Here is a 26,474-nt window from a genome sequence, read left to right as displayed (position 1 = left end):
TTGGCAAAGTAGCAGGATAAAAAATAAACGTCAAGAAATCGATGGCATTCTTATATACCAATGATAAACTCACAGAAAGATAAATAGAAAAACAATCCCATTTACCATTGCAGAAAAAAAATTAGGATACCTAGAAATAAACTTAACCAAAAAAATAAAGGACCTATTCGCAGAAAACTACAGGATATTAAAAAAAGAAATAGAGGATGATATAAAAAAGTGGAAGCACATACCTTGTTCATGGATTGGAAGAATTAACAGCATTAAAATGTCCATACTACCCAAAGCAATCTATAGAATCAATGTAATCCCCGTCAAAATACCAACGACATACTTCACAGAACTAGAACAAATACTTCAAAAGTTCATATGGAATCAAAAAAAGACCTCAAATAGCCAGAGCAATCTTGAAAAAGAAGGACAAAGTAGGCGGGATCACAATACTGGATATCAGGTTATACTACAAAGCGACTGTAATCAAAAGAGCCTGGTACTGGCACAAGAACAGGCACATAGATCAATGGAACAGAACAGAGAACCCAGAAGTGGACCCAAAACATTATGCTCAATTAATATTTGAGAAAGGTGGCAAGAGCATACAATGGAGTAAAGACAGCCTCTTTAATAAATGGTGTTGGGAAAATTGGACAGTTCCATGCAAAAAAATGAAACTAGACCATCAGCTTACACCATACATAAGAATAAACTCAAAATGGATAAAAGACTTAAATGTGAATCATAAATCCATAAAAATCCTCGATGAAAATGTAGGCAACAAAATTTCAGACATCCTACGCAGCAGATTTTTCACTGATACATAACCTAAGGCAACAGAAACAAAGGAGAAAATGAACACATGGGACTACATCAAACTAAAAAGTTTCTGCACAGCAAAAAAAACAACCACCAAAATGGGAAGGCAACCCTCTCTATGGGAGATCATAATGCCAATGATACATCAGACAAGGGGTTAATGTTCAAAATATATAGAGTGCTCATACAGCTCAACAAAAGGAAGACAAAGAACCCAATTAAAAAATGGGCAGAGGAACTAAATAGACACCTCTCCAAACAGGACATACAAATGGCTAAGAGACATATGAAGAAATACTCAACATCACTAATCATCAGAGAGATGCAAATTAAAGCAACAATGAGGTATCACCTCACACCTGTCAGAATGGCCGCCATCAACAAATCATCAAACAAGTGTTGGTGAGGGTGTGGAGAAAAGGGGACTCTGGTACACTGCTGGTGGGAATGCAGATTGGTGCAGCCAGTATGGAAAACACTATGGTGTTACCTCAAAAAATTAAAAATTGAACTGCCATTTGACCCAGTGATCCCGCTTCTAGGAATATACCCTAAGAAGCCTGGAACACCAATCAGAAAGAATATATGTACCCCCATGTTCATAGCAGCACTATTTACAATAGCTAAGATCTGGAAATAGCCCAAATCTCCATCAGTAGACAAATGGATAAAAAAGCAGTGGTACATATGCACAATGGAATACTATGCAGTGGTAAGAAAGAAAGATCTCTTATTCTTTGAGACGACATGGAGGGACCTGAAAAGTATTATCCTAAGCGAAACAAGCCAAACAGAGAAAGACAAGTATCATATGATCTCACTTATTTGTGGAATATAATCAACCTAACAGTCTGAAGAACAGTCCCAGAGACATGGATGTGGGGTACAGAATGACAATCCCCAGAAGAGGGGGTGGGAGGAGAGAGAAACCACAGAACTTATATGCATGTATACATGACCAATGGACATGGACAACAAAGCTGGGGACAGGGTGGGGAGGGAGGGGGAGGAGGGTGTCAATAGGGGAAAATGGAGAAATATCTAACAAAAATTAAATAAATAAATAAATAAATAAATAAATAAATAAAATGCTAATGTTATTTCAACTTCTAGTGAAAACACACAAAACAATATATTGCATAAGAAAGTATAAAACTCATTGGTAAAGGCAAATTATAGACAAATGGAGAATACTGCATTACTCTTAACAGTAGGAAAATCACTTTTAATTCTAGTATAAAAGATAAAAGACAAAGCATTAAAAATATAACTAATGATACACAAAAGAAAATGAGAAAGGAATCAGAGCATAATACAGCCCCTACCCCCCAAAAAACACAATGAAACACAAAAGAAGACAGAGAGAAAATGACAGATAAAAGAACTACAAGACAAACAGAAAAAAGTTTTTAAAAACGGTACTAAATACTTTCCTACCTATAATTGCTTTAAGTAAATGGCTTAAGCTCACCAATCTAAAGCCATAGAGTGGATAAACGGCTTAAAAAACAAGATTTAACTGTATGCTCTCTACAAGAAACTCACCTTCAGATTTAAAGACACACATAGGCTGAAAGTAAATGGATGCAAAAACACATTCAATTCCATGCAAATTCCTAGTAACCAAGAGTGCAGAGGCAGTTACACTTACATCAGACAAAATAGACTTTAAAAACTATCCGAAGAGACAAAGGTCATTTGATAATGATAATAAAGGGTCAATTAGAGCCCTGGCCAGTTTGGCTCAGACAAGCAGCGCAATCAAAGACACAGGATGCAGGAGGCTGCTGCTGGAACAACACAGCACACTATTTGACAGCAAATTTTTTTAAAATTAGAAAGAGTACACTCTAAGATAATGAAAACTATTGTATAGTAACTACATGAACCAGTAACACAGTCATTTACTTTCACTGTCAAGTACTGTGAAGTGTATATAAGTATACAGGTTACACGTCTATAAAACAGGCAGCACAATAGGCTTGTTCATACCAGCATCATCACAAACCTGTGGGAATGTGTGGTGCTCCGACGTTATGACAGGTGCAGCATTACTAGGTGACAGAAAATTTTCAGCTCCGTTATAATCTTATGTGACCACTGTAACATATGAGATCAGTTGCTGACTTCAACAACCCATTTTCAATAATAAATAGATTAAGCAGACAGAAAATCAACAAACGCTGGACATGATTAACACCATGGACCAAATGAATCAAGCAGACATACACAGACTTCTCAACCCAACAACAATAAAATATACATTTGTCTCAAGCACGTGCAGACTACTAAGACTAAATCAAAACAAAAAAGAAAGTCTCAACACACCTATAATGACTAAGGAGAAGAATGAGTAATCAAAATCCTCCCAACAAATAAAAGCCCAGGACCAGATGGCTTCACTGGAAAATTCTACCAAACATTTAAAGCAGAATTAATGCCAATCCCTCTCAAATTCTTCCAAAAACATGAGAGAAAGAAATACTTCCAAACACATTTTATGAGGCCAGCATTACCCTTCTACCAAAGCCAGACAAAGACACTACAAGTAAAGAAAACTGCAGTCCAATATCGTTGATGATCATTAGATGTAAAAATCCTCAACAGAATACTAGCAAACTGTATTCAATAGAAAAATTAAAATGATCAGTCACCATGACCAGATGGGATTTATCCCTGGGGTACAAGGATGGTTCAATATATAAAAATCAATTAATGTGATATATCCCATTAACAAAATGAAGAATAATATGTGATCATCATAAGCATTTGATAAAATTCAACACCCCTTCATGATAAAAACTCTCAATAAACTAGGACAGAGAGAAATTAGTCAACATAATAAAGGCCATATATGACAAGCCCACAGCAAATATCATACTCTGGTTAAAAACTGAAAGTTTTTACACTAAGATCAGGAACAAGGCAATAGTGCCCACTCTTACCACTTCTATTCAGTATAGTACTGGAAGAATCAGCCAGAGCAATTAGGAAGAAAGCAAAGTAAGGGAAGGGGAGGGGAGTGGAGCAGAGGGGGCGGGAGGGGAGGGGAGGGAAGAAAGGCATACAAATTGGAAAGAGAAAAAGTAAAATTGTCTCTGTTTTAAGATGCTATGATTTTATACACAGAAAACCCTAAATACTACACACACAAAACAGCTAAAACTATTAAATGAATTCAGTGACATTTCAGGACACAAAATCAACGTGCAAAAAAATTCCATTTACAATAACATAAAATGAATAAAATATTTAGCCATAAACTTAAGGAAGTGAAAGAGTTATACATGGAAAATGATTACATATTGATAAAAAGTTAAAGATGACATGAATAAATAAAGACATTTTGTGTTTATAGATGGAAAGATTTAATGTTGTTGAGATGTCGATACTACCAAAAATATCTACAGATTCAGCCCTGGCTGGCTTGGCTCAGCAGTTAGAGTGTTGGCCCGCAGACCAATGAGTCGCAGGCTCAATTCCAGTTAAGGGCATGTACCTTGGTTGCAGTTCATCCCTGGCCCTGGTCAGGGTCGTGTGGGAGGCAACCAGTCAATGTGTCTCTCTCACATTGATGTTTCTCTCTCTCCGTCCCTCTCACTCTGTCTGTAGATAAATAGAAAAATATCCTCGGGTGAGGATCTCTATCAAAATCCCACTGGCTTTTTAAAAAATATAAAATAGAGAAGAATATACCATGCTCATAGATTGACAAAAGTAACAATGACCATACTGCACAAAATAAAGCAATATGCAGATTCAGTGCAATTCCTATCAAAATACCAATGGTCTTCTTCTCAGAACTAGAAAAAAAATTTCTAAAATGTATATGAAATCACAAAAGACCACAATAGCCAAAGCAATCTTGAGAAAGAACTCAGTTGGAGGTATTACACTCCCTAATTCTACACTATATGACAAAGCTATAATAATAAAAACAGCATGGTACTGGCACAAAAACAGACACATAGATCAATGGAACAGAACAGAGAGTCCAGAAATAAACACTCACACATATGGACAGTTAATACATGACAAAGAAGCCAATAATATCCAGTGGAGAAATGTCAGCCTCTCCAACAAATGGTGTTGGGACAACTGAACAAACGCATTCCAGAAAAGAAAACGGCACCATTCTCTTACACCATAGACAAAAATAAACTCAAAATGGATTAAAGACTTAAATGTAAGACCTGAAAACTCCTAAAATAAACATAGTTTGCTATTTGACATCAGTCTTAGCAGTGTCTTTTTTGGATCTGCTCCCCAAGCAAAGGAAATAAAAGCAAAAATAAACAAGTGGGGTTTCATCTAACGAAAAAGCTTCTAAAAAGATAAATCAAAAATCTTTCATGCATATATGCATAACCAATGGACACAGACAACAATGCTCTGGGGGGTGGGGGGGTTCAGGAGGAGGGTGTCAATGGGGGAAAAAGAAGAAACATCTGTAACAAAAATAAATTAATAAATAAAAATTTAAAAATTTTTTTCTGGAACAGTGTGTATAAAAAAAAGCTCCTGCACAGCAAAAACAAAACAACAACAACATAAAACCACCCAAACAAACCATTAATAAAACAAAAATAGATCCTACTGAATAAAAGAATATATTCACAAATGATATATCTGATAATGGGTTAATGTCCAAAATATATGAGGAACTCATCATAACAAAAAACAAAACAAAACAAAAACAGTCTGATCAAACCATGGGCAGAGGAAGGACATGAAGAGACATTTCTCTGGAGAAGACATACGGATAACCAACGACACATAAAAAGACACTCAATATCACTCCTCATTAGGGAAATACAAATCAAAACCACAATGAGATTTGCAACAAATCCCAAGCCAGCAAATCCCAAGCGCTGGTGGGAGCGTGGGGAAGGGGAGCCTACTGCTCTACTGGCCGGAATGCGGATGGCTGCAGCCAATGGGAAACTGCATGGAGTCTTCTCAGAAAACCACGCACAGATCTACCATGGGACCCCACAATTCCACTTCTCTGTGTTCATGGAGAATGAGATGAAGAAGTTAAGACACAAATTCTGAGTTGCTCTCTAGTTTGTCCAGAAATAAAAGTTCATATTTTGTGAAATTAATTTACTTTGTGAGGCTGAAACTCACAAATAAAGTACTGTAAATCACTGCAAATCAATATTCCCTCACAAATGCCATTGTCCTCTATTTCTGCATTCGTTTCTGTATATATTTCTGCATATGGATATAGCAGGTTAAAATAAGATATTCATATGTCCTTATATTATATAGACATATATATACATATATATTATATATGTAAAAACATGTATAAATGTTTATACAATAAATGCACGAGTGCCTGGCTGGTGTGGCTCAGTGGTTGAGCATCGACCCATGCACCAAGAGGTCGCAGGTTTGATTTCCTGTTTAGGGCACATGCCCAGGTTGTGGGCCAAGTGGGGAGCATGCAGGAAGTGGCCATTCGACGTTCTCTCTCATTGATGTTTCTATCTCTCTCTCCCTCTCCCTTCCTCTCTCTCTAAGATCAATAAAGAAAAAAAATGTTAAATAAATACACACACAAAAAAGTTATATATACACAACATCACACATCATTATGACCTGCTGAAGAAATTATTTTATCTGTTATTTCCTCATTTCTTCCATATAGCTCTTCTGGTTGAGAGAGGGTTGGTATAAAAGATTCAAGAGAAATGAGAACTCTCCGTACTTCTAAATGATAATGTTCTTTTTTGTTTGATTTTTTTTTTTTTTTATCCTCACCCGAGGAAATTTTTTTTTTTCCATTTTTTGCTCAGATAGAGTGGGAGGGAGAGAGAGAGAGAGAGAGAAACATCGATGTGAAAGGGACACCTCGAGTGGTTGCCACCCGCACGACCCAACCAGGGCCAGGGATAAACTGCAACCGAGGTACATGCCCTTAGCGGGAACCGAACCTGGGTCTCTCTGGACCACAGGCCGACGCTCTAACTTCTGAGCCAAACCGGCCAGGGCTTTTGTTTGATTTTTTAATCCTCACCTGAAGGTACTGATTTCTAGATAGAGTGGAAGGGTGGAAGGGAGAGCGAGAGAAACATTGATATAAGAGAGAGACATTGATTGGTTGCCTCCTGCATGACCACAACCACCACCAGAGATCAAACCTGCAACTGAGATACGTGCCCTTGACCGGAATCAAACCTGCGACCCTTAGGTCTGCAGGCCAATGCTCTAACTGCTGAGCCAAACCTACCAGGGCTAAATTATTATGTTTTAAATCATCGCTTCTCTGCATTATTATTATACCAAATACATAATTTATTTTTTCCAGTTTTCCATAATGTAGCGACAACTACATAATAAACCCTTCAAACCTTCCCTCTTGGTCTTCATCAATGACTCATTCTGAGAGCCTGCGTCCACTGACCAGGTAGCAACTCTAAGCTTGAGAAATATTTCCTCTTACAAAAGCCTCCATGTCACTGAGAAACCATGTACACACATGTCTGAAAAGCACAGAATTCAAGAGTGGGTGAGCAGGTGAACACTGTCCTCGGGAAGTGGTCAGGGAATAGAGTCTGCACCTCCTCCACCACGTGTCTCCCGGAGCCAAGAAGGTTTGACTTGGCCCTGAAAAAGGGCGAGGACCAACTAAGGTCACACCCCCAAAGAGCACAGAAGCTTAAATACCAGGCAGAGCACAGGCGAGACTTTCTCATAGATGTAATCACAAGCACCGAAGAGAGAATTGCTTCCTCACAGTGAGAATCAATGTTATTTAATTTCATGTCCCAGTGTCCCAGCCAAAACCATTTCTTTCTTTTTTTTAAATATGTTTTTATTGAATTTTTAGAGAGAAAAGAAGGGAGAGATAGAAACATTGATATGAGAGAGACCTTGATCGGCTGCCTCCTGCACGCCCCCTACTGGGGATCAAGCCTGCAACCTGGTCATGTGCCCTGACCTGGAATGCAACCGGCACCTCAGTCCATGGAACGATGCTCAATCCACTGAGCCACAGTGGCCGGGATAAAACCATTTCATCCAGCACTGCACAGACACACTGTCCAAGGGCATGGACTGCACGGCGCTGTGGTCCTTCTCCTCCGGCACCTTACTCTTTTCCTGCCGACTACTTAAGAAGGAAGCCGCGTGCCCCGCCACTTAGGGAAGTAAACTGGGAGCTCTGACCAACGGAGCCAGAATGAATGAAATCCCAGCTACAGCCCTACTCTAGCATGTGACCTTGAGCAAGTCACCTACTCTCCATACCCAAACGTCCTCTATGTAAAAGGGGGGCAATAGTACCTACCTGCAGTTTTTACGTGAAGATGAAATGAGTTAGTGCCCAGAACAAAACTTGGTGCAAACGAACCTCCTTTCACTATCACTGTAGTTAAAACGAGGGTGTGTACGACTCCGTGCAGCGTGCTGTGAGTCACACTCTTTCACACTATGAACCACACACTTGTCCAGCCTGTTCCTAGAGAGCATCTTAACAAATCTATACTTACATAAATTCAGTGCACCCAGATCAAAGTTCCTTCTTAAAGCAACAAGCCTAGTTGTGTACAGTGACAAGTATTGTGTACGTATTATATACTCACACTTAAAATTCCTTCTATTACTCACATTCTCATAGAGAGCTTGAAGAGTCTCCAGATCAACCACAGAATTGTCCAAGTTCACAACCGCTGTAAAAGGGAGAAAGAGAGAGAGAAAAGAAAAAATATAAATGATTTAGCCATTAGCCAGCTAGGAAAAGATATCTGGCCACCTCGGGCAGCAGTGACCAGCTGTGCAAGTGTTCATGACCCAGCAGCCGGTGCTGTAGGGGCTCTGACTTCAACGCATTCATTTGCCCCACGACAAAGACCAGCTTGAGGAGTGGTGGGGTGGGGGGGGAGAGTTACAGCTTTTACTTGCTCTCAGGAACATGACCCAGTCAAAAGCCAAAGATAAACTATGAGTGCCTTTCAGGGACTGAATGCCTGAATTTGATAATTCTGCTTAACACCAGAAAATCAGGCAAATCACTGGTTATGGTCACATCATAGTTTTACACTAATTAATGCTCATATCTGCCTACTTATCTAGAGACATGTGACAAAGGTAATTCTAATCACTAAACTGATAAACTTAATATAGAAATGACCACTGCAACTCCTGTTATAATTTTTTAATTGTTATAATAAAATAAAAATTATTTGTTTGTGGTATTGAAATTAGCACAGATGCACCCTTAAACATCACTCTTAATATACAAACTACCCATGTTTATACAAAAGGAAGAAGTGGAATGGATAGTCAAAAATTGGGAGTATTTTCTTAAATGCACTTTTTGCTCTTTATTGTATTTTGGAATGAGTGTGTTTTACAACTCAGTTTGGACACAGGTTAATTGAAAGCATTCTGCTGTACCTACATACATAGTAGTTAGAATTGAGGTCAATTTGCCCCGATCGGATTTGTGCCAAGTAGCCAGTGGAATTAAAGATTTCTGGAATAAAAGTCACAAAGTGGATAATCACAAATTGGTTGTATTTGTTTTGATAACTGAGCCATTTTACAATGTCTTTACTCTCAAAGCTTAAAGTACATGAGACATTTTCTAGTTGACTCTGGCAAGATCCCAAGAAGGAATTAAGAAAGGCAAGTGGGAAATTGAAGCTTATGATGGATGAGAATTCTAACCAAGATAATTCAGCTTTTCTGCTTGAAGCTGGGAACACAGCCCATGACTCACCAACAAATATTCTAGCAAGCAGAATATGATACTTCCATTCTAATAATCTCCACTATCTCCATTTCCCCCAAAGTTAGGTCTCAAATATCAATCTAAGAATTTGATTAAGATTCTCAGACAAATCTTTTCACTCTTTAGACCACATAAGGCAAAAATATGACAAACTAATGTTTCAAAGTAGTAAAAACACTGCCCAACTAACTTTGACTATATTTCAAAAATTAAATAAAAGGGATTAACACATGATTTTCATTGGAGGTAATGTGGCTATAAATAATGTAACAAAATGCATAAAATCCAAATGAAGATAGCAAGTTCATATATGAAATTCCTCCCTGTGGATTTGTACACGGTCTATCCCTTAAAGAAAATCTTATAGTGAATCCAGAGGTCTGACTTCAAAATTCAGTAGCTGATAATCCACTATTTCTACGTTCCTCTGTATAGCGAGAGACTGGTGAGGAAATCTACGAAAGAAATGCTATAGTTAACTTAGCATACCATTTCCTTTTTGGAACAAGTACAAGAAACACAATAAAATTATTCATACTCAAGTCAAAACTTATAAAAGATGCAACTGTCTTCTGACTGTATCCATCATTTTAAAAGATAATATTTTCCCTACAAGTTTTCCCCACATGAAACCTTTCTTGTGAATATACTGAGGTTGCTCATCTTTTAAACTCCCACAGCATCAGGTACTGAAGGAAACCGTAACAAACCACATGGTCCCGACCATAGATAACATGGCTCTAAGCAAGTCCACAAAATTCTGAGCCATGAAACCCCAGTTTTGATCATCCACAGAAAATCTCAATAGAGAGTAACTCTGTACAATTTTCCTATAACTGGCTTTGTACTTGAGAGATGCGAAGACAATTCTATGGGAATCCGCCGTTCTGACAAATCAAGAGGGTCATGTAAGTAGCTGAAAATAAGGAAGAGGATACTGGCAGATGAATGGATGCAATGATAGCATTCTAGATAGGAAATCAGGGTAAAAGATGCAATTTGGGAAGTGTTGAGGGTTTCTGAGGTGCTATTATTTCCTGAATATAAAAAACATTTTAACCTTTTGGAAACTGGGATTCTAACTAAAATCCGTTATGAAATTTTTAGTGGTCTTCAGGGCTCCCTCCGTTAAAGTCTGTGCTTAGGCAGATGGTACAGACTCAACTGAAAACATTCTAAGATGAAGGAAATAAGATAATGCATTCACTCATGTACTCAACAAAAGTTAAGTGTTTCTTATAACTTAGCAACTATGCCAGCTCACTAGACTGGTTAACAGGTACTTAACAACATTTTGGAATGGGAGCTATTAAATGTGAATATGATCAATTACCCAGCCCTGACCAGCTGCAAACAACTGGTTATGAGTAGAGACCACCCTAATCAGACTTATTGCTATGGCCGTCGTAAGGGATTTATATAAATATATATGTGTGTAAAACTTTTTAAAGGTGGTAAAGGATTCAAGAACAAAAATACTCAGAAATGTCAGCATTCCTATATTTCAACTTTCTTTAAGAGGAGACTACCTCAGTATTGAGATTGTATCAGGGTGATCATCCCTCTATTCCCTCACAAAGGAATACAATTTTTATGGAATAGTTCATTGATGGGGAAGAAACATAGACTATGAAATCAAACTTAACTGGGTTTACATTCACACATTCACATTTTTATTTGCTGCTACATTACTTTAAGTTACTTAACTTGACAAGCTTTAGTTTCTTTATGGGGAGAGGGGAGAAGGAACTGATAGAAAACATTAGCCGTGTTCTGGTTTGTACAGGGACTAAAGGCAGTAACAAGTAAAAGGATCCGTCATGTGGTTGGTTAATATTACTTCCCTTGTCAAGTCTTCATAAAAGTTCAATCAAATAACCCAAAGTTAAACTAGTTTCTTTCTTTCTATTTATTTTCTATTGCCCTCACACACCAAAGAAACAATTTCCAATTGCATCTATTAAGGGTTGTCACTCTTAACCTGGATGAAGAACTAGTAGAACTAAATGTACAGCCTGACCTGCAGCTATTGGCTGTTTAATTATACTCTGCCCTTTTCACTGAGCATTTAAACTATTGAGCATTAGACTGAGATGGCAGAACATAAACAGTTTCAAAATGCAGTGATAAACATTTAGTTCATCTTACTTTCTTCTCGAATAGTCAAGTACATGCTAATGTGATTATACTTCTGATTAGAGGCCAAATATTTCACACGTTACTTCCTACTCTTGGCTCGCAGACATTTAGGAACACCCATCGTTTCTGGGATTCATCACTTTCCCACCATCCATTCCCCTGCAGGTCTATAAAGCTGTTTTCATTACTTTCCCATAGTTATATATAAATAAATGTTACTTCAATTTAACCAAGAAGCATCTGTTCTATTTTAGGTGAAAGGGTGCAAGGACTAAGGAGGTATCAAGAGAAAACTCTAGCCTTTTTTTTTTTTTGCACATTAAAAAATCATTCATTTATTTGTAAAGTATGCTAACTTTCCAGGATTAAAACATGTAGAGATTTTTACACTCTATTTAAACAACCTGAGAATGACCATGCGTTAATGATCACTCCAATATTAAATGGTCAGTGTTTTATTTTTCAGCCTAAAACTTTTTAAAATGCCAAGGATGTGATAAGGAAGAAGATGAATACATTACTCTTCATGATTTTTCTACCAGTGGGCTTCTCTGAGGCTTTATCAAGTGCAATAATACTTCTGTCTGTAGCATATGCTTATCAGGTGGAAAGAATAAGCCATTTTATAGTAAAAAAGACAATTCAAGAAGTCTTGGAATAATTTATGTAATTAATTTTGAAATGTATATTATCCGTGAACATATTGGTTAGAAACTAGAGACAGAGCCAAGGACGTGCTAGACTGAAATTAGGTTCAGAATTAAACATTTGCTTTCGATAATCAAAACTTGCGACCACAAATAGCTCCTGTGTGCATGGACTCCACTGGTACACGCTCACTGCAATCCAGTGCTGTCTCCATTAAACCATGTTTTTACAAAATGAAGAGCAAAACAGCCTATTTTAACACTCAAACAGTCCATTTCACCTAAGTTATTAAAGCTCAAAATAAAACATCCAAACAGAAAAAAGCTATTTTATTTTAAAATATCGCATTGCATAAAAAGTACACAAAGAACAATCGAAAACCACCAGAGATTACAGACCCAACATAAGAAACAGTGGTGTGCCCTGGACACCTCACATTGCACACACAGGTACAGAGCAGGCGACAGTCATATGTCCATATCACATTCCCTGGACACTTGGACTTTGCTATTAAAGTGTTCTCCATAGCCACCTTCTTCAACACAGAAATGTGGAACCTGTTTCTTATTCCAATGTTAAATCACCCACAGACTAGAGTGCAACACAGCGTATCTGTCTGAACGTGCATGAGCAAAAGAACCCTGCATCTGTGCCTCCCATCCAAGAACACACAGAAGGGAAAGGGCCATACTTTGAGAGCTTGTGTTAAAAGAAACTCATGTAAACTCGCCGGTGTGGCTCAGTGGTCGAGCATCAACCCATGCACCAAGAGGTCACCGGTTTGATTCCCAGTCAGGACACATGCCCCGGTTGTGGGCCTGATCCCTACTGGGGGGCATGCAGGAAGCGGTCAATTGATGTTCTCTCTAATCAATGTTTCCATCTCTCTAGAATTTCATAAAGGAAAAAAAAGAAACTCATGTAAAACAAAAGCTCATAAAATATTACTCAAACTTGCAAATGTTTCACATATTTTGAGTAGCCAGAAAAGCAGTTCACTTGATTGGTGTAATTCAGGGTGATATTACTCCTGTTGAATGTAGCATTTCCGGTCATGGAGCACTGTTAGTGGCTGATTCACTCCAATCTTGATTTTTTAATTTTATGGGGTTTCCAAGGCGGGACAGTACTAGAGCAGCCTCAGGGCTACTCTTGGGGGCCCCTCCCCTCCCTCAACCCAGAACACATGCCCCAGCCACCGTAGTCTCTGCCTCAAAGCCTCTTCCCCTAGTGCAAACTGCTAAACTAGAGGGAGAGACCCCCAAAGGTAGAAAACCTAATGGTACTTATCAAAAGAGTATGAGTTATCCATTTCTGCAGAGCAAATTACACTTAAGCTTGGGGGCTTAAAGCAACAAACATATATATCATCTCACAACTTCCGTGGGTCAGAAATCCAGGCTGTGTGCCTCTGTCTCAAGGTTTCTCATCAGACTGCAATCATGAGGTTGACCAGGGTTGAGATTTCACTGGAAGGTTATGCAGGGGGATCCATTCCCAAGTCCACGTAGCTGTGGGCAGGGTTCAGGGCCCCATGCTGAGGGCCTCAGCTCTTCACTGGCTGTTGGCTATAGTTTCTGGCCAGATGGGTCTCTCCATGGGGCAGCTCACAAGAGAACACGCCTACCTCAGGTGAGTGAAAGGGCATGCAGGACAGGCCCCTTCTCCCTGTGACCTAACTTTGGAAGTGACCCGTTATAGTCTATTCATTGCACGTCACTAGGTCCACCCCACGCACAGGGAAGGAGATTAACCACGGCATGAATGCCTGGAGGTGTGGGGTCTTTGGAAGCCACCTGAGAAGCTGCCCACCACAGCAGGCTGCTAATTTGTGGCCACGTGTTCCGTGGACATCAGATCTCGACTGGTGGTTCGCTGCAGCTCTCTACCATGTATTAGTTTCATTGATGTTTCTGCTTTCCTAGTAGGCTCTCAGTTCACAAAGGACACAGAGAAGTATCATAATTCAGGGGAGAGATGAAATGCACCAGTCAGGAGAGCCGACTCCTTGTATGGGTGTAGCCTGTAAATCAGCAAAGGCTCCTGATCTTCGAGACAGAGATTATAGGAGACATGATATACAGATACAGAGGCATGAAATAATATGGACGATCTTCCCTCTACATGCCTAATTCATGGCATCTAGAAAAACCTAAGTACATAGGAGGCTTCGGATAAAACATCTGTGTTCAATGTTAAAAGGCTCACACAGGCTGAGGTTAGTATTCCTGAAAATTAACTAACTTTATTAAGCAAACTAAATATTCCTTAAGATCATCCTTCCATAAACAATTCACTTCACTCCAGGTAACTTCATAGTTCCAACCATTAAACACAAAGATAATAATATGTAAGACCACATCATCACCTGGCAAACAGCCCGGCGGCAGTGGTACGCAGTGGGCCCTGAAGTCAGACAGCCTCCACAACTTATGTGTGTGACCTGGAGCATCTCAACGTCCTCATCTGCACAATGGACCTAAGCAGAGAACCCAGGCGACAGGGGTTTTGCAGGAGATGAAACGATACACGTCGAACCTCCGGAAGGGGCGGCACGCAGAGAGCAAACACTCAGAAAATACTGGTTGTTTTTGTTGACATTCTTATGGCCCCTTCAACTTTCATACGTGAAAAATATTTTACTGCTCTCTCTCCAAACCAGACTGAGAGATTTTAGACAAACTACACTGAAAACATTCTTGGCCAAAAGAACAAGGACCATTGCAGTTGTCCCCATGGTAACGTGGGAAACTAAACAAGCACCCACAGTGAAATCAACAGCACTCATTTTGGTTAAGGTCCGTGGGAAGGGAACAGGGTCAACAGAAGCCTAAACACCAAGTGAGTGCAAATCAGCCCTATTTACAGTTCATGCCCCCTTCTCCCGGACAGGGTAAGGAAGAGTGTGAGGACTTAGAGAAACCATCGTCACCCCACCGGGAATTCCGAAGCCACAGGAACAGTGAAGATGAAGTTAGCCTTGCAAATTGCTGAGAACCAAAGACCTTTGTTTGAGTAGAAACGCATCTTAAGGAACAGAGATCAGAAACCTCTCTGGTGTAATACACTTCCAGACTTGTCAGCATATCCTGGCCGCTAGGAACAAAAGCTTTCTAGGAGATCTCTTTAAGGAATTGGGAGCAGCTTGCCATTATACTTTACCGTCAGAGGGGAAAATATGTGCCAAGTTAATGTCTATTTCACCTTTTGGGGGGAAGTAGCTCCTTTTCAGGTTATCTGACAACGTTCATTGCCTTTTTTTTTTTATCCTCACCCGAGGACATTTTTCCATTTTTTGTACAGATAGAGTGGGAGGGAGAGAGATGAAGAGAGAGAGAGAGAGAAACATCGATGTGAAAGGGACACATCGAGTGGCTGCCACCTGCACGACCCACCAGGGCCGGGGACAAACTGCAACCGAGGTACGTGCCCTTAGTGGGAACCGAACCCGGGTCTCTCCGGAACGCAGGCTGATTCTCTAACCGCTGAGCCAAACCGGCCAGGGCCGTTCATTGCCTCTTGTAAATGCAATGGAAAACCCTTTCGGGTCTGGAGCATACGCCCTCCTGTCTAGAGGAGGTCACAAAGCGGCAACGTGGAAAGACATCCACGAGTAATTACCGTCGGAACGCACAGTAGAGCCTGGGTAAACGGGCGACACGGGAAATGGAATCGGCAGGTGGGAAAGAGCCGCAAACAGAGTGACCAACAGGTGGACCAAACCCTAATGGCACCTGACTTTCCGACTGTTTCATCAGATTTGAACTGTGATGTGTATTGAGGGGAAGCATCTTTGCTTAATTGCCAGACCCAGTACATGTGTCCAGTTCTATTCTTTCCTAAAGTTCCACTAAAATTATACAGTAAAGAGATTTTTTTCAAAATGGAGCTCACAGGCCTAAAAGAGAACAGATGTGAAGACAGCAATGCGGTACGGGAGCTCCCTGTGCCTGCTTCAGCTGTCGGTGGGGACTCTGAGAGCCAACCCGGGCGAGGACAGGTCCCTGTCCAACCGAGGGTGGCGGGCGGGGTGGCGCCAGAAATAGGGAGCACTAGGTGAGTGGTGTCAGTTACCTCTCCATTCCCAATATACCCTCCCCCACTCTGCTGGGTTATTTTCTTGAGAAATTAAAACAAAGTCTTGGAGCAGAGAAACAGCGTTGAAAGCATGGGGACCGCCACAGGGCTGTGTGTGGGCTGGAGCACCCCCACCTCCAGCCAGAGCCCTCCCCCAGCTTGGGGCCCAGACACCACCGGACAGACCTCACCACCCAGGCCAGAAACTGGGTGTCACCCCACGAACCAGAACAAGAGATGAAGACTTCAGTGGCTACCCAACAAATAATGTCCCCAGATAATATCCCTGAACTCAGTCAAAAGCCTGACAAGAGGACTTTCGGTTTCTCATCAGCTTTTACCTCTCCCACTTTTAAGCCAGAAAGCCCCGACGAGACAAAAAGCGGAAGAAAAATAAAAAAGCCGGAAAACTGCATATCCTCCGAAGTGTCTCCATCACCCACTGCCCCTTATTCCTCTCTCTGCGCTTTTCTTCTGCTTTTTTTAATCCTCACTCGAGGATGTGTTTATTTATTTTAGAGAAGGAGGAAGGGCGAGAGAGAGAGGGAGAAGTGGATGTGAGAGAGAAACATCAATTAGGTTGCCTTCCTTAGGCGCCCTGATGGGGCATTGAACCCACAACCTGGGTATGTGTCCTGACCGGGAATCAACCCACAACCTTTCGGTGCGCGCGACCCTGGATGGACTGAGCCCCGCTGGCCAGGGCTGCCCTTCCTAATCCCACCCCATCAAGCTTTGCTGTGATTACTGAGTTACCAGCGATTTTGATCCTTTGAAATCCCAAAGCACACTCCTCAGTCTCCGGCAGCATTTGACACAGTTAATAATTCTTTCCTCTTGACACACGTGTGTCATGTGGCTTCCATGTGACCCTCTCTTCCTTGCCGCCCCTACTTGTGATGCTCCCTGCTCCTCAGTCTCGTTTGCTGGCTCCTTTTCTCCCCAACTTTATCTTCGGGGTGTTCTAGGGCTTACTCTGTCTACTTCTTCTCACCTCTATCTACCCTCAAACCTTCGGTGACCTGATCCGTCTTGCGGTGGGTGTGAGATCCTCTCCCATTTCCATCTCCAGCCTGAACCCTGCTTCCTGAACTCCCAGCGTGGAGAACCCCCAGCCCCTCAGCCTGCACACCTGGCACGTGCCCTCTGTTGCACACACGGGCAGTTCCTGTCCCACGGGGAGACTCCTGCGCCAGGTGCCGAGCTGGGCCATCCTCAACGCCTTTCTCTCTCACGTCCCAGTGTGTTATTAATACTGTCGTCTCTACACACCACACACATGCAGAGTGTGACTTCATCTCACCACTCGCTTCGCTAACAGCCTGTCCCCAGGCACCCCAGCTCCTGCCTGGACTGTCCCAACATCCCAACTAGAAAAAGTGGTCTTCACACATGAAAACATGGTAACAGAAGACGTGGAAAACAAATGTGAGAGAATTTCCTAAAAGTAGATTAAAAAGAAAAAGAAGAGAAAAAGTTAAGGAACTAAGACCAGCCCTGGCTGGTGCGGCTCGGTTGGTTGGAGCGACGTCCTGGACACTAAGAGGTGGCAGGGTGGGTTCCTGCTCAGGGCACTTACTCCGGCTGCAGTTGAGCCCAGGTTGTGGTACGCCTATGGGGGGCAGCCAATCGATGTTTCTCCCTCACCTCTTTCTCTCTCTCTCTCTCCTTCCTCTCTCTGAAATCAATTTTTAAATCTTTTTAAAAAGGAAGAAACAAACACTACAACTCATGCATGCGCGTTACCAGTCCCATAAACCTCTGAAGGCAGCAAGGCCTAGGGCAGCGGAAGCCCGATGCTGGCCAGGGCCACCAGACCTGCTAACGGACCTGCACTGGCAAAACCGTCACATGATGAGGAAGGAAGGAACTGAGGCGGGAAGAGCTAAAAAAAGATGTTTCCGGAGCAAGAGGGCTCTTCTCGCTCCTTCACATCACGTCTGTGGTGGATGCAAACGGTCAGTTTTTGCACATCTGGGAGTTTCTGGGACGCCCTCGGCTGTCCTGCCAGAAGACGGAAAAAGGAAAAGAAAGAAACAGTTTGGTAGAAAGGCCTAGAATTGTCATCCCTGAACTTTTACTCAACACTCAGGAAGGCATAGAAAACTTTGCTAAGTGCATGTCACTGCAATTTCGTGACAGTGGAGTCAAGAAACACACATTCTCAGGAAGGAAATACTATTGCGTGGATCCCCCGGAACTCGGCGCACCCGGGCAGTTCCTGTAAAAACTGTCAGCGTGGCACTGGCTGGTGTGGCTCAGTGGCTGGACCTTTGGCCTGTGCAACTAAAGATCACGGGCTTGATTCCTGATCAAGGGCACGTACCGGGGTTCAATCCCGTGCCCAGGCTGGGGTGCGTGCGGAAAGCCGCCAATCAATCTGTCCCTCTCACATCGATGTCTTTCTCTCTCCCCCTCTCCCTTCCACTCTCTAAAGAATCAGTGGAAAAAAATATATCCTTTGGTGAAGATCAACAATAACAACAACAACAACAAAAACCATCAGAATGTATTACTTAACAAAAATTTCCTACAGGTAAAGCAAGTTTTAAAGGTCAAGCAATTTTTATTTATTTATGTCATTTTTCTTTTGTTTTTTTTTTTTTATCCTCACCCGAGGATATTTTTCCATTTTTTGTACAGATAGAATGGGAGGGAGAGAGAGGAAGAGAGAGAGAGAGAGAAACATCGACATGAAGGGACACATCGAGTGGCTGCCACCCGCACGACCAACCAGGGCCGGGGACAAACTGCAACCGAAGTACGTGCCCTTAGCGGAAACCGAACCCGGGTCTCTCCGGACCGCAGGCCGACACTCTAACCACTGAGCCAAACTGGCCAGGGCAGGTCAAGCAATTTTTAAAATGTTGTTTGGTTTTGCTTGGCTTAGTGAAACATACCTAACAATTTCTTAAAATGAACATTTCTCAGAGAGAGGAAGACACTTGGCACCTCATTCCCCTGAACATTTCACACTTGAGAATAAGATGACAGAAACATGACATTGGCAAGCTGTACATACACATCCTACCACCAAACACGCTTGAGCCCCTGGGAGCGTGGGCTCCGCACATACATGACATACACTGTGCAGACCTGCAGAACATGTGCTACATGCTTTTAACATACATGAGAAACACACACGTTCTTGCATAATATTTTAAGTAATTCTGGATTAGCTAAAGACCATAATGAATTAAAGGGTAAATACACCAATAGCATTCTTTTTTTTTTTCAATTACCATTTACAATCAATATTATTTTGCATTAGTTTGAGGTGTACTATAGCATTCTTTTGGATTCCAAATTAAAATAGTGGTATTCTGTTCCTTATGTTCATAAAATTTCTTAATTTGATTATTGCTTTTCCCATTCCAAGTTCCCAATATATACCTTAACATTTTTATTGAGAAGTTTATCCAAATAATGTCTCAAATGTCTTGGTTTTCTCCAAAATGACTTGAACCCTTAAACCTCGTGTTTGGATTCACAGACCTGAAACATGGACCTGTGACACCTAGTGTGTGTCTCTCAGAGAAACTAGGTAACACACATGTGAAATGGATATATTAATGATAATGTCAGCACCTCCCTCAAGTGATTATTGACAGGATTAGAGGTAATTCCTCTATTAAAACTCTTTCCACAGAAGGAGCTCAAAAATGGAAGGTTCTTACTTCTCTTGAAACATCTAAATATCATATATACCTTTATAGATGTAATGGCTCTTACAAAACAAAATTTAAATAAAAAAATAAGGATGTTTGCTTCCTACTATTGTTTGGATGTACCAGTGGTGGATTTAAAATTAAAGAGAGGTCGGGACGGTTTGGCTCAGCGGTTAGAGCGTCGGCCTGCGGTCCAGAGAGACCCGGGTTCGGTTCCTGCTAAGGGCATGTACCTCGGTTGCAGTTTGTCCCCGGCCCTGGTTGGGTCGTGCAGGTGGCAGCCACTCGATGTGTCCCGTTCACGTCGATGTTTCTCTCTCTCTCTCTTCTTCTCTCTCCCTCCCACTCTATCTGAACAAAAAATGGAAAAATGTCCTCGGGTGAGGATAAAAAAAATAAGTAAATTAAATTAAATTAAAGAGAGGCAACACGCCCTCGCCACACAGCTGCAGCCACTGGCCAATGCCCCTGGAGCCTGCACAGCACTGGAGAGGCACAGGGCGGCCGTGGAATGGGGTCTGCAGAGCAGCAGGCCCTGTAGACACCACTCTGCTCTCCGGGCGAGACATGCGCAAACCCACAGCCCCTGAGAGGTGTCCTTTCGAAAAACAGCACCTAGTGATATAATGACATTTGTCCATTACATATAAATAAACCTTTGCCAATTAAACAGTACGACATCAAAAGGGAGCCATTGCACTGTAAGTCAAAATCTATCCACTTCAGAAATATACTTTAAGCTATCGGCAATTGATGCAGTAATTATAAAACATGTGTAGTCACTTACGAAAAAAACAGAGTAAGTTCCTGAACACATCATTCATTCATCCATCCATCCACGGAACCGATATTCAGGGTTCTAACTCTGCCACAGGCACTCTAATCGGTCCTGGGGATAAGGTGGTAAACCTGACAGGCATGCTGCCTGCCCCTGTAGAGTTTACACTTTATTAGCAAACCATTAAAATGCTGCACATCCTAGTCCGGCTGGTATGGCTCAGCGGTTGAGCGTTGACCTATGCACCAAGAGGTCACCAGTTTGATTCCTGGTCAGGACACATGCCCAGGTTGTGGGCCTGATCCCCAGCAGGGGGCAGCTAATCAATGTTCTCTCTCATCGATGTTTCTATCTCTCTCTCCCTCTCATTTCCTCTCTCTCTAAAATCAATAAAGAAATTTTTTTTTAATTTTTAAATGCTGCACATCCTAGAAAGATAATAATCGCACTTTGATAATGTCCTACAATTTAGAAACCACACTCATTTATACCACCTCTGCTTTCCAGGCAGTTTAATCCACTGGAGTTTTGTTATAAGGTGGAGACAGACAGTGTAATACCAGGATTCTACAGATTTTGTACTTAGGCTATATAAAGAAAGGCTTTCCTGTTGGGAAAAAAAATAAATCTCATACACAATCCACCACTGGTACATCTCAAGCATACTTGCTTATACAAGCGTAACGACATCAGTTACTGATTAAGTCAGTGGGCTCCATACACCTATGGGCTTGTTTACAAGAGCTGTACAAGTTAAATGGTTAGAGAACAAATCCATTTTCTTTGAGTCAGTATGTCGCCTCCTTGTCTAGGCAGAGGGGAAAAAATGGATACCAAGACTGTAATCCTTTTGGAATAAAATCTTTCAATGCAAACATGATTGCCATTGTAGACTGTTTAATCTAGCGATATTGTATTTCATTTCTGGTTTTGGAGAGCTTTGTTGATTTGACCATACTGGTACAACCCAGGGCTTATCTCAACTGTTTAGATAAGGGTTATTTGACTTTGGCAGGTGACGAAATCTAGGGTGTGGAACAAAGGGGTAGAAAGGAAGGCTGGCATATTCCCAGAGAGTGTTTATTTTAAGCAGAGTGTATAGATGAGCAAATCGTTTCAAACAACGCACTGTACTTTGTATAAAACGTCCACTGTCAGCTGAATGTTTTCCATAAACCAGCACTGCAAAATGTCCTTTATCGGGCATCAGGGACTTCACCTTCTTGCTTAGGTAAACATTTACGCTCTCGTAAAATAGAGCTCAGTGAGTCTCCCTGGAAATAGTGCCCTGAGTCGGGGGTCACATTTGCCACTGTTTTCTAACACATCTTCTAAAAGGGCAACAGTGTAAAATTTTATTGTTAATAAAGCATATGTATTACTTCATAAGTACAGAGTCTATCAGAGCTTTTACATGCCTTATGCCAAAATAACTCCATATAGATAACGATATTTTGGGGGAGTGTAATTCTATACAAACATGTCTGACTTTGAAGGAAACCGAAAACAGAAAGCTTGAATTTACAAACACAATGATTATAATTGTGTTTTTTTAATTCTTTTTCAAATACTTCATCTAAACAAGCACTTAAATAACTTCCTTAGTATATTATACCTTAGCATTTACACTCCCCAATCACGTTGAAGTAGGGGTAAGAACCAAGAGATTTAGTCACTGACAATGAAAAAGGCATCAAAAGAAAGGAAAACTTAGTTGTGAACTTGTAATATGTGACTAAGATTGGCGCTTACATACCAAACCTTGACATGCTACGGTTAATTCCTTCCACTGTAGTACAGAGATGACTGATAACACCACGTGCCCCATGACTGCTTTTCCAAAATACTTGAAAACCTGACAAATCGAAAGAACAGCCATGATAATCATCATGATCTCCTTGGAATAAGTTTATGGTTTACTTAACTCAACGTGTGGTTCATATGGGCAAAAACGCAACGCGCTGGTTTATGTGGGTCAGTCACACATTGTCGTTTGTACAGCTGCTGAAGGTTGTTTTCTTCGATGGATATATGCATGTAAACATGAGTTCAATGTTCCACTGTCCAGAGGAATGGGGGGTCAGGTAAACACAGGGAGCAGCTTCAAATATTAGGATTTTTCTGATGCCATTTTAATGAATACAAAGTTGCTTCTAAATAAAATAGAAGTTTTTCCAGTATAAGATGGAATGGCCTTTATTCTAACTCATCTGCTCATGTTTTCTGAGCTCCAGTTAAACTCAGAGAGCTATCTGGTGAATGGAAGGCCCGCTGGTGGGGGAGTTTTCCTTCCATCCACTGTCCTGTCCTCACACCCCACTGTCTGGGGCTTAGCAACCACCCTGCTCCGGGCGGCCTTGCCAAAGGAGACCGCCAATTTCGCTTCTCCCCAAACCCTCCTCCTTCATTACGTTAGATCCCCAGCGCTCCTGCAGCTTCGACGCACCACCCATCTCTAGGTGAGCAAGATGCGTTCACCTTCCTCATAACTTACAGTTTCTACATTAAAAACTGTATTTATTGTCAGAGCTTCCTGACACCCTTTTATCACTGGCAAGACGCACAAGGGGTAAACCAGAGGATGGGTACCACTGCTCAGAAAACCGTCACAGGGCCCTGGCCGGTTTGGTTCAGCGGTTAGAGCGTCGGCCTGCGGTCCTGAGAGACCCGGGTTCGGTTCCCGCTAAGGGCACGTACCTCGGTTGCAGTTTGTCCCCGGCCCTGGTTGGTAGTGCGGGTGGCAGCTACTCGATGTGTTCCTTTCACATCGATGTTTCTCTCTTTCTCTCTGTTCCTCTCTCCCCCTCCCACTCTACCTGAACAAAAAATGGAAAAATGTCCTCGGATGAGGATTAAAAAAAAGAAAAAAGAAAAAAGAAAACTGTCACAGGAAGCATGGCGGGACTCCCAACGACCCCGGGCATCGTGAGCTTCCACGACGCATCTGTTCCATCGTACGACACACGTTCCCGGTCTCAGCTCTCCCCGTGCCCAGAACCGGATAAAAACCACAGTGCACTCTGAGCATGCTCTATGAATACTGGTGTTTCTTAAATATTCTACCCAAAGAACTGCACTAAGTGGTAGGAACTTTCTCCATAGTCCCACACCTATCGCCTCTCCTGAGCAGAAACCTCCTCCCATCAGTACTGCTGCTGCCTTTTCCTTAGCTGCTCCTGACCACAGATACTCCCGGGGAAAACCCGGCCATTAACAAATAACACATCCTGCAAATTTCACAGTTCCCACACATAAAGAGTTCTTGGCATTTGTTCCTTTCTTTCGAGGTGCACAGAGTCGACCCGAATGTATGTATCTGTGCAGGGGCAATGGTTGCTGGTGGTTAAGAGCTTTGCCTACGCACTGAAAAGCGTGGTCTCATCTGAAATCGCGCTCGTGGCTCGGGAAGCGGCAATTTCCTACGACTGGATTTCCCGGAGAATATCCCATCTCCTTCCCGTTCCCCTCTTTCTAGCCGAGGAGGGAGGAGAGGTAGCATATTGACTCTCCAGGCTGCCCTAAGGAGAACTCAAGCTGTCTTCCGTAATTCCTTTAAAGGTTGAGACTACAAGTGAACTCCCCAGCCTACCTCGTATTTCAACACTTGAAGCCTTTCGCTAAGGATTCTGAAATTACCACTCAGGAGCATCACAGATGCGAGATAACTGACGTCACTGCTGTGTGACACCCGGGCCTTCTGCTCGGGGTGCTTGGGGTGCAGGGAGCTGAGATAGGACAACTGGCCTTTGGTGGCCGGTGCACAGCGGTCTGCGGCGGGATGGCCCGGGGCCCCCAGGCCTGGGTGCAAAGTTGTAAGTGAAACTAAAAAGTGGGCACTGACCAACAAGCGTGAGCAAACGTGTATTAGAATAGAAATTAGGGCTCAAAAGACCATGCATGAGTGAATTAGGTTCAGAAATAAATAATTCATCTTGAAAATACAAAGTGTGCATTTTAGAGCCACTCAAACACTTCCGTTTCAAAACATAGCAAAGGCTGTTCAGTTTCATTTAAATAAACCCAATATTCTAATTAAACACACACACACACACAAATATTTCAATGATTCAAAAGATTGAACTCAGTTAAATAGGCAACTAACTGAGTTAGCAGGTCCAGGACTTCATGTTAAGGGAGGCACAATTTTTTAAAATATAATATAGTATGGAAAGGTTACTGACGTGCCTTTCAACTAACCGTTAGGAACTGAGCACTTGCTGAGATTTGTCATAGTATTAGGAATAATACCCATCGCCAGCGGAAAAGCCCATTAAAATACTTCTCCTATTCAACTACGGGAAAGGCCAGATTTCCTTCATACATTCCAACCAAAGCAACATATCACAACAGAACGAAGACAGACAAAGGTACGAGACCCTGGCTGCCTTCTATTCACCCAGAGCATAAACAGGTTTTCAAAACTGCAAAGCAATCTTGAGTAAGGCATAGTCTTGATGAAACACATTGCTATCCTCCATTTATTAAATTGTTAATATGTTTTTATTGAATTTTTTAGAAAGAGAAGAAGGGAGAGAGAGATAGAAACATTGATGTGAACGAATAGCATCCATCAGCTGCCTCCCTCCTGCACGCCCCCTACTGGGGATTGTGGCCGCAACCTGGGCATGTGCCCTGACTGGGAATCAAACCAGGACCTCTCCATCCATGGGACAATGCTCAGTCCACTGAGCCACAGCAGCCGGGCTATTAAATTTTTTTTAAAGGCAGAAAGACATAATATTGAAATACAGCAGTCCAAAACTGTGGGAACAAATACATCTAAAAATAGATTGATTATACAAGATTTTAAAATAAAAGAATTCCAAGAATTAAAAGAAATATATTTATTTCCAAAGGAAATAATATCAACATTGATGTCATAAATTATTCCATTTCTATTACCTTCCAAATGGCTGGTAGAAAAAATTCTCAGTGTTATCCAATAGTCTACTATAATGGTAAGCAGATTTTCTGTTTATATTTACTAGTTACTAATTATTAGTAGTATTTTATCTATTTTGTTTGTGTTTACTAGTAACTAGCATTTTGTCTATAGATATAAATATTTCAAATTTATTTTCACATGAGTATTAGCAAATTAAGAGAGCTGCTGCTGTTTATGTTCCTCTTCATAGAAAAAAAGGACCAGCTGCTCAGTGGAAATACTATAAATACACAGTTTCATTTAAAAACTCAAGCTGTCTTCCAGAACTCTTTTTTGGCACAGAATAAAACAGTTAATGATTGAGACTAGAAGTCCATTTTATTGGAGGGTAAGACCATTGCAATTGAAAAGGTTATGTGGATACATCTTGCGAATATTATGCTAAGTGAAAGAAGTCGGACAAAAAAAGTCAAGAATCAGCCCTGCCTGGTTTGGCTCAACGGTTGGAACATCGGCCTGCAGTCCAGAGAGACCCGGGTTCGGTTCCCGCTAAGGGCACGTACCTCGGTTGCAGTTTGTCCCTGGCCCTGGTTGGTCGTGCGGGTGGCAGCCACTCGATGTGTCCCTTTCACATCGATGTTTCTGTCTCTCTCCCTCTTCCTCTCTCTCCCTCCCACTCTATCTGAACAAAAAATGGAAAAATGTCTTTGGTTGAGGGGAAAA

General features: G+C 41.6%; 1 protein-coding gene across 1 annotated transcript in view; it reads right to left on the bottom strand.

Annotated features, from left to right (window-relative positions):
• The window catches only part of FMN2 (formin 2), a 316,345-nt gene that overhangs the window by 133,178 nt on the left and 156,693 nt on the right, over window positions 1-26,474 (bottom strand). The window contains 1 exon segment of the mRNA XM_036277697.1: window positions 8,431-8,492. Within this exon segment, the coding sequence (XP_036133590.1) occupies window positions 8,431-8,492 (62 nt within the window).

The sequence above is a fragment of the Molossus molossus genome, unplaced genomic scaffold (assembly GCF_014108415.1).
Source record: "Molossus molossus isolate mMolMol1 unplaced genomic scaffold, mMolMol1.p scaffold_m16_p_23, whole genome shotgun sequence".
Lineage (NCBI taxonomy): Eukaryota > Metazoa > Chordata > Mammalia > Chiroptera > Molossidae > Molossus > Molossus molossus.
Note: the sequence above shows the minus strand (reverse complement) of the source record. Positions and strands in the feature narration are given on the sequence as shown.